The 13,126-nt window shown below is 38.3% G+C and overlaps 1 protein-coding gene across 3 annotated transcripts in view; it reads right to left on the reverse strand.

Moving 5' to 3' along the window:
• The window catches only part of EP300 (E1A binding protein p300), a 64,608-nt gene that overhangs the window by 47,404 nt on the left and 4,078 nt on the right, over window positions 1-13,126 (reverse strand). For all 3 annotated transcript variants that reach the window (XM_061363186.1, XM_061363177.1, XM_061363171.1), the window contains one exon: window positions 850-1,508. In XM_061363186.1, coding sequence (XP_061219170.1) covers window positions 850-1,508 — 659 coding nt within the window. The remainder of the gene's footprint in view (window positions 1-849; window positions 1,509-13,126) is intronic.

Here is a 13,126-nt window from a genome sequence, read left to right on the forward strand (position 1 = left end):
CACTAATTGTGCATGACAAAAATTCAGTGCAGACATCTCTTAGTCACTTAAACCACTAGGTCTTTGCTTCTCAGTGACTCATAACAACAGCTTTTTCCCCATCACCTAAACCCCATAAGGACATTTCCTTCTCCAGCATAAAAAAAGAATTTTTTTACCCCAGCTTTCTGATTTACTCTCCTATAGGCAAAGCCTTTATAATGTTTAAAACTAGAACCGAGTTGCTTTAACAGTCTTTTAAGAGCCCACCATTTGTCTTCAGGTGTCTACAGAAGCCTTCATTCTCCATCCTTAACTCACATACCTATTTTTTAAAAGGCCAATGTATGTGTCTTAGCACATACAGTGTGCTAATTCTATTCAAACCTGAAAGTGCCTCTCGGCATCTGCTACAGCAAATACATTCAGTTGATTTCAGACAACACAAACTCTCGTTAAATGTCACAAAGAAAAGAGCACCACCATATCTAAAAGGTCCTGATGGATTCCCATCACACTCAATATCAGGATCACATTAGATGGGAAAGTACATTTGTGGATGATGTATAAAACAGAATAAGATATAACCACGTTACTTTCCAGTGTTGCTGATAAACTATACTGCCACAAGATTTCTACAATAGACTTTTTAATCTAGCAATAGTCTTACTTGTTGTGAAAGACTCAATTTTTGCCTCTCATCACTGCTCCAGGTTTCACTTTAGCAGCATCTGAACTATTTACCACATGATCTGGGACTCTCAAAAGAGAAAAAGTCCTATTCCGTAGAACCCGAATCTCCCACGAATAAATCTTTCCAAAGTCAAGAACAAGAAGGAAGGTAATAAAGTCAAGTTTAGCTTGTCTTACCTTGTTCATAGCTCCAGGCTGTGGCCCCCTCAGTCCAGCCTGTCCTCCCATCTGTGGAGAGCCTTGTTGCAGTGTTTCGGCCAACAGGTTACCAGGACTACCCATTCCTGGGTTTGGGTATGGCATATTAGGTCGACCTCTGCCTGCTCCAATTGAACCGTTCATGACTTGCCCCTGCATTATTCCCTGTCCGTTGCCTGCTGCCAACATCCCAGGATTCATGCCAGCATTCATCCCTGTGTTCATTCCCATGCCAGGCTGATTAACTGGACTGTTTACTGTCGGCATCATTCCTGCTGTGGATTGGGCTGAAGGACCCTGGTTTGGTCCACTTGCACCCATTGCCATATTGGGAGAAGTCAACCCAGCCTGTGCCATGGGGCTTTTCACCATGCTGTTTAACATTCCCATTCCAGGACTGTTTTGTTGGGTTTGACTGGCCATGCCTTGGCCAGGGCCACCTACCCCCATATTGAGATTTGGGGAGCTACCAGCCCGTAAAAGTTCAGACAGCTGCTTGTGTTTAGAGGCAGCATCTTGTGCCAGGCCAAGGCTGGTCTGCAGCTGATTAATGTCACCACCATTGGCGAGTCCCAGTTCTGTGGAGCTGATCAGTTCATCTGGCAAGTCATGTTCCAGATCAAAGAGTGAGCCAAAATCTGAAAAGCAAAACAAATTTTATATGAGGTCAGAGCAATCATCAACATCTTTCAGAAAAATCTTGTTCATTAGTTTTTATTTTTCTATTTCAAGTAACTAGCAAAACTTGACTTTTTATGTTCCAGCAAAATTCCCGGATCAGTCATTACTGAAAGCTATCCAAATTATCATGGTAAAAGTAATTTCTAAACTTTACAGAGTTTAAACTAGAGAAGACTATTCTGCTTCACTCTCCTACAACAGTTTCTGTTGAAAGATCACTAATCAGTGATCTGAGTAAAGCTCAGACTATCATCTCTCAACTTGAGAAATTTGGGAAGGAAAGAGAGAAAAAAACCTATATTAAAATCCCACAGTTAGCCAAGGGAATTAGACAACTATTATAAAGGATTAAAAAAGGTTGATAGGAAAGCACTATCATTTATTTTTAACTTTCAATGAAGTCTGTCACTTTTGGAACAAAGATAACTAATATATGGTTTTCCAAAAAGTGTTTACTATGTATAATAAATAGAGGTTTAGTTGTGGCATTTGGGTTTTTGGTTGGTTGGTTTTGTGTGGACTTTTTTTTTTTGGGGAGGGGGGGGTCCTGTTTTGGGGGGGCACAGAATTGCAAAATTCCACTAAACTTCATTTGGACAGTCAGTATCTTCCCACAAAGAACACCGCTGGAAAACAATCATATAACCCTCCTGGCCACAAAGCTGTGAAAACAACCCCACCAGGATGAAAGAATCAAATTCATATCTCAGGAGCCCATGCAAAGCAATTCCCAAGCTAACCAAGTGGAGAAAGGTCACTATCTGGGATATATAGAAGCAAGAATACTGGATGGCACCAGAATTAATATGCTCAAGAAAACAAAAAGTTTTTATGTCCTCAGAAGGGGCATGCACCTTGAGCTGTATATTTAATCTATGGTAGTTAAAACAAACATAACCCAAAAAGGTTATGGCTAAAAACTGTGCCACTGTGTGATGCTGCTACACATATCTAAAAAATATTTGGAAGAAATACCTAGTACAGAAGAGGGGATTTTAATCTTAATTATTAGAACATCTCAGCACCACTTCTGCCAAAAAGGTCATTTCATGGATGCTCTGTAGGAGGTATTGCACTCCACTTTCAGAAACTTCAGATCCAGCAATGACCTAAAATACTATTCATTATCTCAGCAATTGCATTTAAAGGAAAATCTCAATTAGACTGAATTCTAGAGAGGCTGGCAAGATGACTTGGTCCAAATATTAATAGAAAAATACTACAATTAAACAGCCAGTAAGTCAGAAAATCTCAGCAGCATTAGAAATCAGTTCAAAATGTTTCACACAATACCATACCAAACTGCCAAACTCCAGTACTAACAGAGTTTCTACAACTATGTAACTATTATCACAGATAAGACCGTAACTTAAGAACTCTGAAAACAGAGTACGAGGTTGGCAAGAACACAGGTAAACCACAACAGAGGAGATTTAATAACTCCATTTATATATTCTTCATTACTGCAAAGCACCAGGGACAGAATGGTAACTTTCATGAAAGAACTATGCTTTAAACTATTCAAATCAGTCAGCCCATTCTTCATTAACGTAAATCTTATGCTAAAAATTATGCTTTACAACACCCACTAAGGATTCAGATTTTATTTGCATCACTGGTATTCCTTAGCATGACTGGTTTTTTCAAAAATTCAGAAGTGAAGGATGAACCAGAAGAATAAAGCTTTGTGCAAGTTGCCCCTCATTTAAAGTGATTAATTTACAGTTTGTGTCACTAGACTTAACGCAACCCCTCCAGCCCCCAAAAACCATACAGTACTCAGTGGTTAGCTTAAGAATTAAACATTGATGAAATGGGAAGAGTTACAGTGGAAGAGATCTTTGAGATACCCTTAAATTAGAGGGGAGATCAGGGACATGGGGAAAGCAATCAAAAAGAAAAAACAGTTTAACATAGCTTTTCAGGATGCCTTTAAAAATGAAATGCTGAAGCACTACATCCAGAACACTGACAAACAGCCCATGAGTGAGGTAGAAGTACAAAATATGATGAGTAATTCATAAGTTATTCTGCCACCCAGAAAAAAAAATAAAAATCTCCTTAATGAGGAACAAACAAAAGTGAAACTGAAAGTTAAGTGTCTGAGAAGAACATGAGCCAGCACAAACCCTGTACCTACAACATAACCACGATGGCAGCACACAGCAACCTCCTGTCTGCAAATGGAAACAGTTGTGGAAGCAAAGATGAGTATGCAGCTCAAAGACCAGTTCTGCAAGTGACTGTAGCTTGGGAAAAAAACTTCTTCTCTTGACCAGATACAGCCTCCATGAGAGGACAAGTGCTAAAAGAAAAATCACTACTCCTGTCCTGAGATCATATCACTATCTATTAAGCCTTTCACAAAACCACCTAGAAAGCAATAAGTAAACATCTAAGTATGAAGACCTAATTTGTTTTCAAATGACCACAGAATATTTTCTTCGAAAGACCCCTTTAGACGATTTCAGGTAACACCTATCAGATAATCCCCATCAGATTATTTACAGCAAAATAATGTAGAATATTCTTTCTGTAAGACTAGGATTAAAAATCCTAACAAATTGAAGATTGCACAACAGAAGATTCATCACAGAAGAATACTACTGGCTACAAGCCTAAGTTTTAAGTCCTGAATACCAAAAATGCAACATTCTGGCGTGAGTTTGCTCTTTTTATAAGTCTTTCCCAAAACTTCAAAGTCTTCTTCAACCAGTAGGTAACAAAACTGGATAAATGCTCAGTTGTCTGGTCAACTATGGAAGTTACATTTTTAGTCAACTGCCAGGAAGCCAAAATTTTCAGATGCAGGACTGAAACATGAAGAGTCTCAGAAGACTACAAAGATCAATAGGGCTTTGTGTACCTCTAGCAATACCTGAAATTCATTTCACTATCTTCTACATATAATAGGTATTCTAAAGCCTATAGTAGAGATTCCTACCTATGACCAATCAAAAAAGCTGGTAAGACTGGGCCAGACAGCTCATACACCACATGAAAATAAGAGCACATGCACAAAAGCCAAAGGCATAGCTTAAAACAATGGTGATAATTGTTCGTGGAACTGATTGACTTTTCAGTACACAGAGTTCACTGCTTGCCTTCTTTGCCTACCTGATTCATGATCCCTAGAGATCTTAGGGTAAATTCAGACACAGAAAAATTGGGATGCAATGGAACAGCTGGTATCTGGTCTAGGAGCTCAAACATCCAGTAATATGCAGACATTAACTGGTAGAACTAAACCCTGACCTCCATAAAGTGGCACAGAGTGATTCCACATCATGTTACTTCGGTATTATTACTGTGTTTCTTTCCATGGGTAACAAGAAGATACAGAAAAGATTGCTACTGCCAACTAAGATTCAAAGAAGCAAAGTACCTTAACAAAACAACATCTCAGCAGGTAATCAAGGAAGTCTTAACCTAAGGTAGTCTCAACATCCAAAGGCATATAATAATTCCTCTTAGGAACTCTACCACTAGGTCTGTTTTTGTAGAGTTAAGAAACTTGCTTGATTTGCCCTGGCTACATTAGATCTGTAGTGAGGAAGTGTATCAGAAAAGACAGGAGATGGAGCAGGATCATTTCTTTCAGTGGCAGTCCAGTTACATTGGACTAAGTAGTATAAACTGCACCCTAAACTGTGAGAAAGCAACTTCAAAAATCAGTGTGCTAGTTTGTGTTGCATACTATGGATTACTTCCTTAGGTTCAGACCCTACTTCCAAGAAGTCTGCTTTTGACAGTGTCTGATCTGCAAGATTCATGGAACCTGCCAGCCTGGGCTGGAAACCCAGCTGGCGTCAAAATGGACTTTAAACTGGTACAGATTCAGAGTGTGCAATCAAAATCTTTTAAGTCAATAAGACACGGAAGCCTTATCAAGTGATTAATTTTCAAATGAGTCTAAGTATTTATTTCAAGCTAGTGTTACTGCAAGAGCACCTGTCAGCACCAGGGATGTAACAGTGCTCAAAGCAGGCAAGGCAAGGTAAAGATTTCCTTGCTTAGAACACAAGGAAAATCATAGAATAGTTAGGGTTGGAAAGGACCTTAAGATCATCCAGTTCCAACCTCCCTGCCATGGGCAGGGACACCTCACGCTAAACGATGTCACTCAAGGCTCTGTCCAACCTGGAATCGAACACCATCAGAAATACAGCGTTCACAGCTTCCTTGGGCAACCCATTCCAGGGCCTCACCACCCTTACAGTAAAAAACTTCCTCCAACTTTTTATGTTGAGGACACCAGAACTGTACACAATACTCCAAGTGGGGTCTCACAAGAGCAGAGCAGAGGAACAGGATCACCTCCTTTGACCTGCTGGTCATGCTCCTTTTGATGCAGCCCAGGATACGGTTGGCTTTCTAGGCTGCAAGTGCACGCTGCAGCCAGCTCATGTTCATTTTCTCATCGACCAACGTCCCCAAGTCCTTCTCATTGCTGACCTTGCAGAGAAAGGTAAGAGACTTTACAGTTCCTGTCCCTGCATCCCATTTATTACATTATAGCCTGAACACAGAAATATCAAGATAGAAACTGCTGAACAGTCACCTGTTTGCACAAATGTTCCTGGGCTTGAGAAACCATCAATGGATGAAATTATACCACAGTCATTAGGTTCACAATGAAACAAGTGGACAAGGCTTAATACAGGACACTGAATACAAAGTGTGCATGTGACAGGGTTGACAGGAGGCATAGAGGATTTGGACTACACAGAAGGCATAACACCTTTGATGCACTTTCAGGCTAAGAATAATGATAGGCTGCTGAGGTCAGTCTCTTCTCTGCATAGCAACACAAAAGTTCTCCAGGAATTGACCAGGGCCTTGATGTAACAGAGAAAGTGTTCAGAGGACACCACAATATTCCAGAGAAATGAGCCATTTGGGCTTGCAGTCAAGCATCAGCATTACAGGCCCTAAAATGTGCTGTCTGGAATGCTCTTAAAACACAAAAAAAACACCCCCACACCCAGAACTCAAACACAGAAAAAAGGCAGAAAAGATAAGGAAACTATTCTCACAAGAGAATCCTCTGGTATCCATGAAAATGCAGATGCAAAGATCAAGCAAGCTTGCAACCAAGTTCTAATAAAGAAAGCCATCAATTCCCAAGGCCTCTGCAACAGCAAAAAATTGAGACAAGTTCAGTTTCACTGGGGAAGGGAACCACATCCGAGGCAAAAACTCTTAACATTCTTACCAGGTGGTGTGAGAGAACTTTGCTATAGAGAATTTTGGAGATCAGGTTTATTCTTACCAATAATGCCCAATCAGAAGGTGGCTTTTCATGTAGATCATCTGTAGCCACCATTATCCAATGGTAATGCAAATTCTGCCAAACCACTTTTCCTAATTTAAAATGTAGAGTTAATTTCATTAGTCTCCTAATCTGATGCAAAACGAAGGCGGGAAAAGCAACATAAGCTTAAAAAAGGTTTAGATTCATCATCACAACTACTGCTTCCAAAATCCTAGCTCATCAGGCCCTATATAACACAAAGTACAAGTGTGATATAGAAGTATTCACTACCACTCAGACAACAGCAGCTGAGAATTCTTATGCTGTATTACGCTACTTGGGTAACAGTCTAGAGCATTAGACTTTGGTATTAATTCTGTTCCTTGAAAGAAATTGGGGAAGCACTGCCTCCTTACTTCCCTACTAACCCAGACAAGACCTGAATTTGTTCACTACATCAAGAAACTTGGTAATTTGAAGAATGCAAGAACACGCAGCTATAAAGGACATACTCAAAACCCATGGAAGACAAGAAACACAAAGACACAGAATGCGTCAGCACATCACAGTAGCCCACAACTTTGGCAGAGATGTTTTTAAAGACAACCAAATGTTTATTGGTCAAAGTCCAATTCACCATCTAGAATACAAATGGCACTATCAGTTGTGAAAAACAGGTATAAATATAAGTATTTTACAAGTATAAACAAAAGGAATCATTCTAAAGAAGTAATAACTTATCATTCAACATATACTGAAGTCCTAAAATTAGGACCTCACAGGCTACATCTTTTCTAAGCTATCCTAATTCCTACTCAAACACTGGTGTCATCAACTCCTGCTTAAGGAAATAAAAAATAAAAAATCTCCACTTCATTAAGTCTCAATAATCTCCAAGTTTAAGTCAGACTTGTCCCAAAGCACTACCAACAGAAATATCAATTTTAGTAGACTCTGGGTGATGAATTTTTGCCAATTCAGAAGAAAAATCATATTTATAACAAACTGCCTTCATGATCATATTCAAATTTCTTCAAAACCCAGTATTTAGACCTACAGACAAGAGTAGGTGTTTAGCACTGAAAAAACATAGCAAAAATTCAATGGTTGTGATTTTGGAACACAGAATTGTAGCTGGTCTAGGGAAACAATAGTGGTGTAATCGTATGGAAAAGACTGGGTGCAAGAATCAAGTTAGGGTATGTTTGATATTTTTGACATTACTTAAGGGGGAATTTCAGAGTTACCATGTCCCTGCCTATTCACCCTATTACTTAACAATGCAAAGGTATGAACGAATCTTACCATCACTGAAGACTCAAATATAGTGAAATTTTGTCACTAATTCCAAAATGCTCAAGTCACACAGTTAGTAATTTCCTTGTGGAGATGTTGCTATTTGCATAGATTTCATTGAGCTACCTTTAACTTTTGTGCAAAGTCTCTAAATTAGTACTCCTATTCCCAAGACTACCCTGTGTATGCCAGTGAAGCTCCCATAAGATCACCTTAAGTACCTAATGATGGTCTGTGATATTGTTATATAGTAAGAATGGCGTTTCAATTAGGAGTCTGATAAATTGTGGACCACTGTGCACAGGGAAAGTTAGAGATGCCCTGCGGTCTGCTGTACTGGTGGGCAAAGAATGGGTATAGGCAGATAGGAAGGGAACACCCCCATGTGCACAAACACACAGAATCAGTTTTATTTTAGAAGTGATTATAAATCAGTTTCAAGAAAAAAAGTTCACTTCATTGTCAAGTTAATGATGACTCTGAAATGACGCAATTAACATACATAATTACCTAAAAGTTAAGTCAGTTTTCTGAGTATTACTGACTTAAGTTTGCTCAACATTACTACTGAGTAAAACCAAAAAACAACCCTGAATTTATGTACAAATAAACAAAAAACCAGACATCAGCAGATCCGGCTTCTTTACCCTGAAACAGTAATTCCCCAGGGATCCTGAAATTATATTCAGGAATACATAAAAGGCAGTTTAGCTTCAGCAGACTAAGACAGACACCAGCATTTTGCCAATTTTTTTTTTTTAATTCCAATTCTGAAAAAGGGAAATAAAACCTGAGAATTGGATTATTCTAGTTCATTAACACAGTAAGAGTACGTTCCAAGAGAGATTTTTCTATTCACTTGTATTTGGGAGTTCTACAACATTAAAAACAGTAAACCATAATTCTGCACACAAATACAGATCAAAACTGTACTTGCATCTGGTATGGAGATGCACTAAAAGGTACAGCACAGAGGCGTTCCACACCATCAAGTAGAAAAAAAGCAAAATCTTCCTCTGCCCCATCTCACAACCATCAATAAGAGAAAATAACCTTTGCTGGTTTTGAGAAAGTAACTTGTGCTGTACCTAAGTTGCACTTTTTAAACGAACATCTTGGTTTATACCACAATTTCATCTCCTTGCTGTTCCTGCAAACCCACCTGACATCACCAACTAAACCACAAATTACTATGATTTGAGTTCAGGATTCAAGATTCCATTTTCTGATTTTCTTAAAAAGGTTTTGGAAGAAATGTATGTTTGAAGACTATAGCACATCACATTTTTAAGAGTGCTTTAAATATGTTTGTATGACAATCCATTTTAAGGAAAATTGTTGCAATTTAGGAAGAGAACAAAGTCATGTTGTCAGATAATTAGTGCCCAGAGAGAGTTCTATGAACTGCTCTAGCTCAAGTTCTACTTGAAATTCTACAAATTCAATGTAACCCCATGGAAGTTTTCTGTCAGTGCATACAACCATATGCAGAGACAGATGTACTTTGCTTCAGCCTGCTGCTATAGTTTAAGTAAAGACAGAACAGCCAATTCCTTGGAGACAGGTGCATTGTTTACCTGTCAGTTAAATCTACACAGCAAAATTACTCCATCTGTCAAATAATAAACTTAAATGACTTTCGTCCAATCCCTCTTAGAGGGGGCACTAATTCGGGTGATGAGAAAGGTTATAGTATCGTTATGCAGTTGGAACAACCACTGCTAAACCATCTAAGCAAGACACTGAGGTGAAACGCTGGGTATAATCAAGCAGTCTACAGAGAAGATGCAAGAAACGCATGCTAAATCATACAAAATTGAAATCTAATAGTAAAAATGTTTTCTCCAAGTTGTAAAGGCTCAAGAAACCAGAATTCCTACAGTAGAAATTCAGTGTTTGTTCCTAGTACCTTCTGAAACCCAAATGCCCTAAAAACATACGCTAAACCCAGGAGTCCACTAGACCCTTCCCAGATAAACTCTGGCTTTCTGCAAACACCCAACTGACCAGTAACCTGAACTGGGGACCCTCTAGATTAAAACCAAAGCCTGCTCTAGGAAAGGGACTGACAAGACGCAAAAATTACTTGTTTGGGTTTTTTTTTTCTTTAATCTGGGATTTAAATTCCCAAGTTCAGTAACAAAGGTTTTCCCTGCAATATCAAACTTGTGACTCTGTATTTTAAATAGCAACTGCAAACTGGCTTTTTGGTCTCGAGGTTTTTTTATTGGTAAGTGCTCAAGATTCAGTTTTAGACCACAATATGTACAGTCTTCACATCACAGTACATTTATTTAAATAGGTATCTAACACTGCTCAGAAAAAGTACATAACTGTGTCAGACCCACACAAAATCCACCTGGTGAAGGTGGAAAAAACAGCAGATGCAGCAGTTCAGAAATCTACAGTGTTCAAAAGTCTGCAAGATTTTCTTTAAAAAGTTACTAAGCACCATATGAATCATCAGCTTTCTCTCTAAAGAAAGTCTTGCAGACTTAAATTTCGCTTAAATTTATTCCTAATGCAGTTACTTCAAGAACCTACTTAGCTACAAAGCAAAGATGCCCATTTTTGCCACACAAGCATTTATTACTGCAGTAGACAATTTACAGTGTATGCCACCTATCAAAGCGTATTTCAAAGCATTTCTTATATCACAACAGTTAACAGTCGGGGGGGGGGAAGGAAAAAAAAAAAAGTGGTGCTCAACAACAGGATAAAACTATGTAACTGATGACTAAGTTAAACGTAGCTAATGGCTTGGTCTTAAACACTAGCCAGAAAACGTATTTGTGAAAAGTACTTATTTTTAAAAATAGTATATACAAACACTAGGGAAAAAACATAGCTGCCTGAAAACAGACTTAAAAACCACGCACATGCCTCTGGAAAAGGCAGTGAGACATGGTTAATAAGATTCATTTTGAGCAAAGCAACATTCGGATACATGTGGAACAAATGAAAAAAAGAGTATCAGTTAAATTGGTGAGAAGTTTTGTCACAAGTCTTAGACCCTTGATGTAAGAGTGGTAAAGTTTTGAAGGTCAGAAGCAGTTCCTGAGGAAAAAAAGGAACATAGAAACTTCATAAAAGACTGAAATCTGAAAGGGAGATTGAAGATGTGCTGTTACTCAGAAAAATTCAGCTTTTTGATATAGCGAACTGTGTAAGTCACATATCACAAAAATACATACTGATCTCTGATGCAAAACACATGCCAATTAATTGTAGAAAACTGTCTTACAATGTCACAGCAAGCCAGAAACACTAAGCACTTAAAATCCTGTTTTCAGATCTAGCAGCCCAAAGATATGATACCATACAACCACACTGCAGCAGAGAGTATATTCCATTTTTATTCCCTTACAAAACATGGCGGTTCTGAACCAAGAGTCCTAAAAGCTTTCCTAGTTCACAGAAATCAGGTTATTTCTAAAAAGGGGAAGTGGGATATAAAACATGACTAAACCACACAGAAATCTGTATGTGGCAATTTCAGCACACCTGCATTACTGCAGGAAAAATTGAAAGGTTCACAAATAAAAAGGTCAAATTAAAAAAAAAAAAATCACTGGTTTAAGGCATCCAGTCAGAAATGTTTCTTTACAAAAGACTTCCACCCATTTACTCAATGAGGTGACTCTTCAGGATGCACTCAAATTATTCTGTTATGGGGGAAAGGGACAAGAGTAGCATATAGCAAATACAATGTTTAAGGAAGTCTTGTTAAAGAGTAGTTGCATCATATCGAAACAGTGTTTCTAGCAGTAGAGGAAAGGTAAGACACTGAGCCACAGGGGTAAAGTACTTCTATCAATGTAACCATACTAGTACGGAAGAGCTGCGTACCCAGTGTAACAAACTCACCTCCCATACTACCGGCACTGCACCAACAAAAGGTACGGATCCCAATGTAGAGCTGTATTGGTCCTCAGAAAAGTAAATCTCTGGATAAGATGTATATAAAATTATCACTCTTCTTATCACCCAAATGCAACAAATATTTAAATAGGAAAAAAGAAAAAGTTGTAGAAAAACCTCTGGCAGTTTAAGGGAACCTACACACACAGTCCTGTTCATGAAGCTATTCTAGAAGTACATAGTATTAAAAAGGAAAATGAGACCATTCAAAAATTCTAATATACTACATAACATTGACAACACCAAGACTTCCTAAATTATTTCACAATGCTTGTTAGAAAATGTGCTATGAACACTTCAGTTTCCATGTAAGTCTATGTTATTCTCATGTCCTCAAGAAGGAATTAGCACCAATAAAGCAACTGAAACCTACATTAACACAGCATGTCCTATGGCAAAGCAAATTCTGGGCAGGGAACACACAAATCATATAAGACTTTCAAGACAGAAGGAGATGCAGCACTGCAACGACAGTAGAAAATGCAGCTTTAACAAGTTTAGCACGTTCCAAGCCCAGTATCATCCAGGTCCACTGTGAAAACACATGTGAATTAGAGATTCACCTTAGTTTTCAATATAAACAGACAACATTTTCAAGTTTGGGCATAAGTAACTACAGTCAGTCGTCGTTTTTAGGTATCTGACCAGCTAAAACAGTATTTCAGATTAAGTAAATAAAAAAGTTAACAGCAAAAGAAACACCGAGAAAGCCACTGTGTACATGTGCTGTGAAAAGTTTCATCAACAGTAGTGCAAGTTACCTTTCTTCTTCCCTCTTTCTGACGATGCTGTGAGTAACAGTTTGAAAAACAGTGCTTGAGTAAGTACATAAGCACCGTGTTATTTATTTTCTATAATTAACTAAGGAGTGGGGACAATACAACAGATTCTGTAAGTGGAATTTACTTAATGAAAGCTGCCTGCACTATTTCAAAGGAGCAGATAGGTTAAACATGTAAACTTAAAGTTTCTCACAAGAGCAAAAGTGGGACAAAAAAATAGTCTATCAAGCAGCAAATGAAAAAAACCACCCTCAAATCACACATACTGGTTAAGAGGTTTGATTTCATCTAAATAGAGAACAAGTATGATATCATGTTAGAA

The sequence above is a fragment of the Neopsephotus bourkii genome, unplaced genomic scaffold, assembly GCF_033783945.1.
Source record: "Neopsephotus bourkii isolate Nb327-2 ecotype Australia unplaced genomic scaffold, CSIRO-AGI_Nbou_v1 NB_107, whole genome shotgun sequence".
NCBI lineage: Eukaryota > Metazoa > Chordata > Aves > Psittaciformes > Psittacidae > Neopsephotus > Neopsephotus bourkii.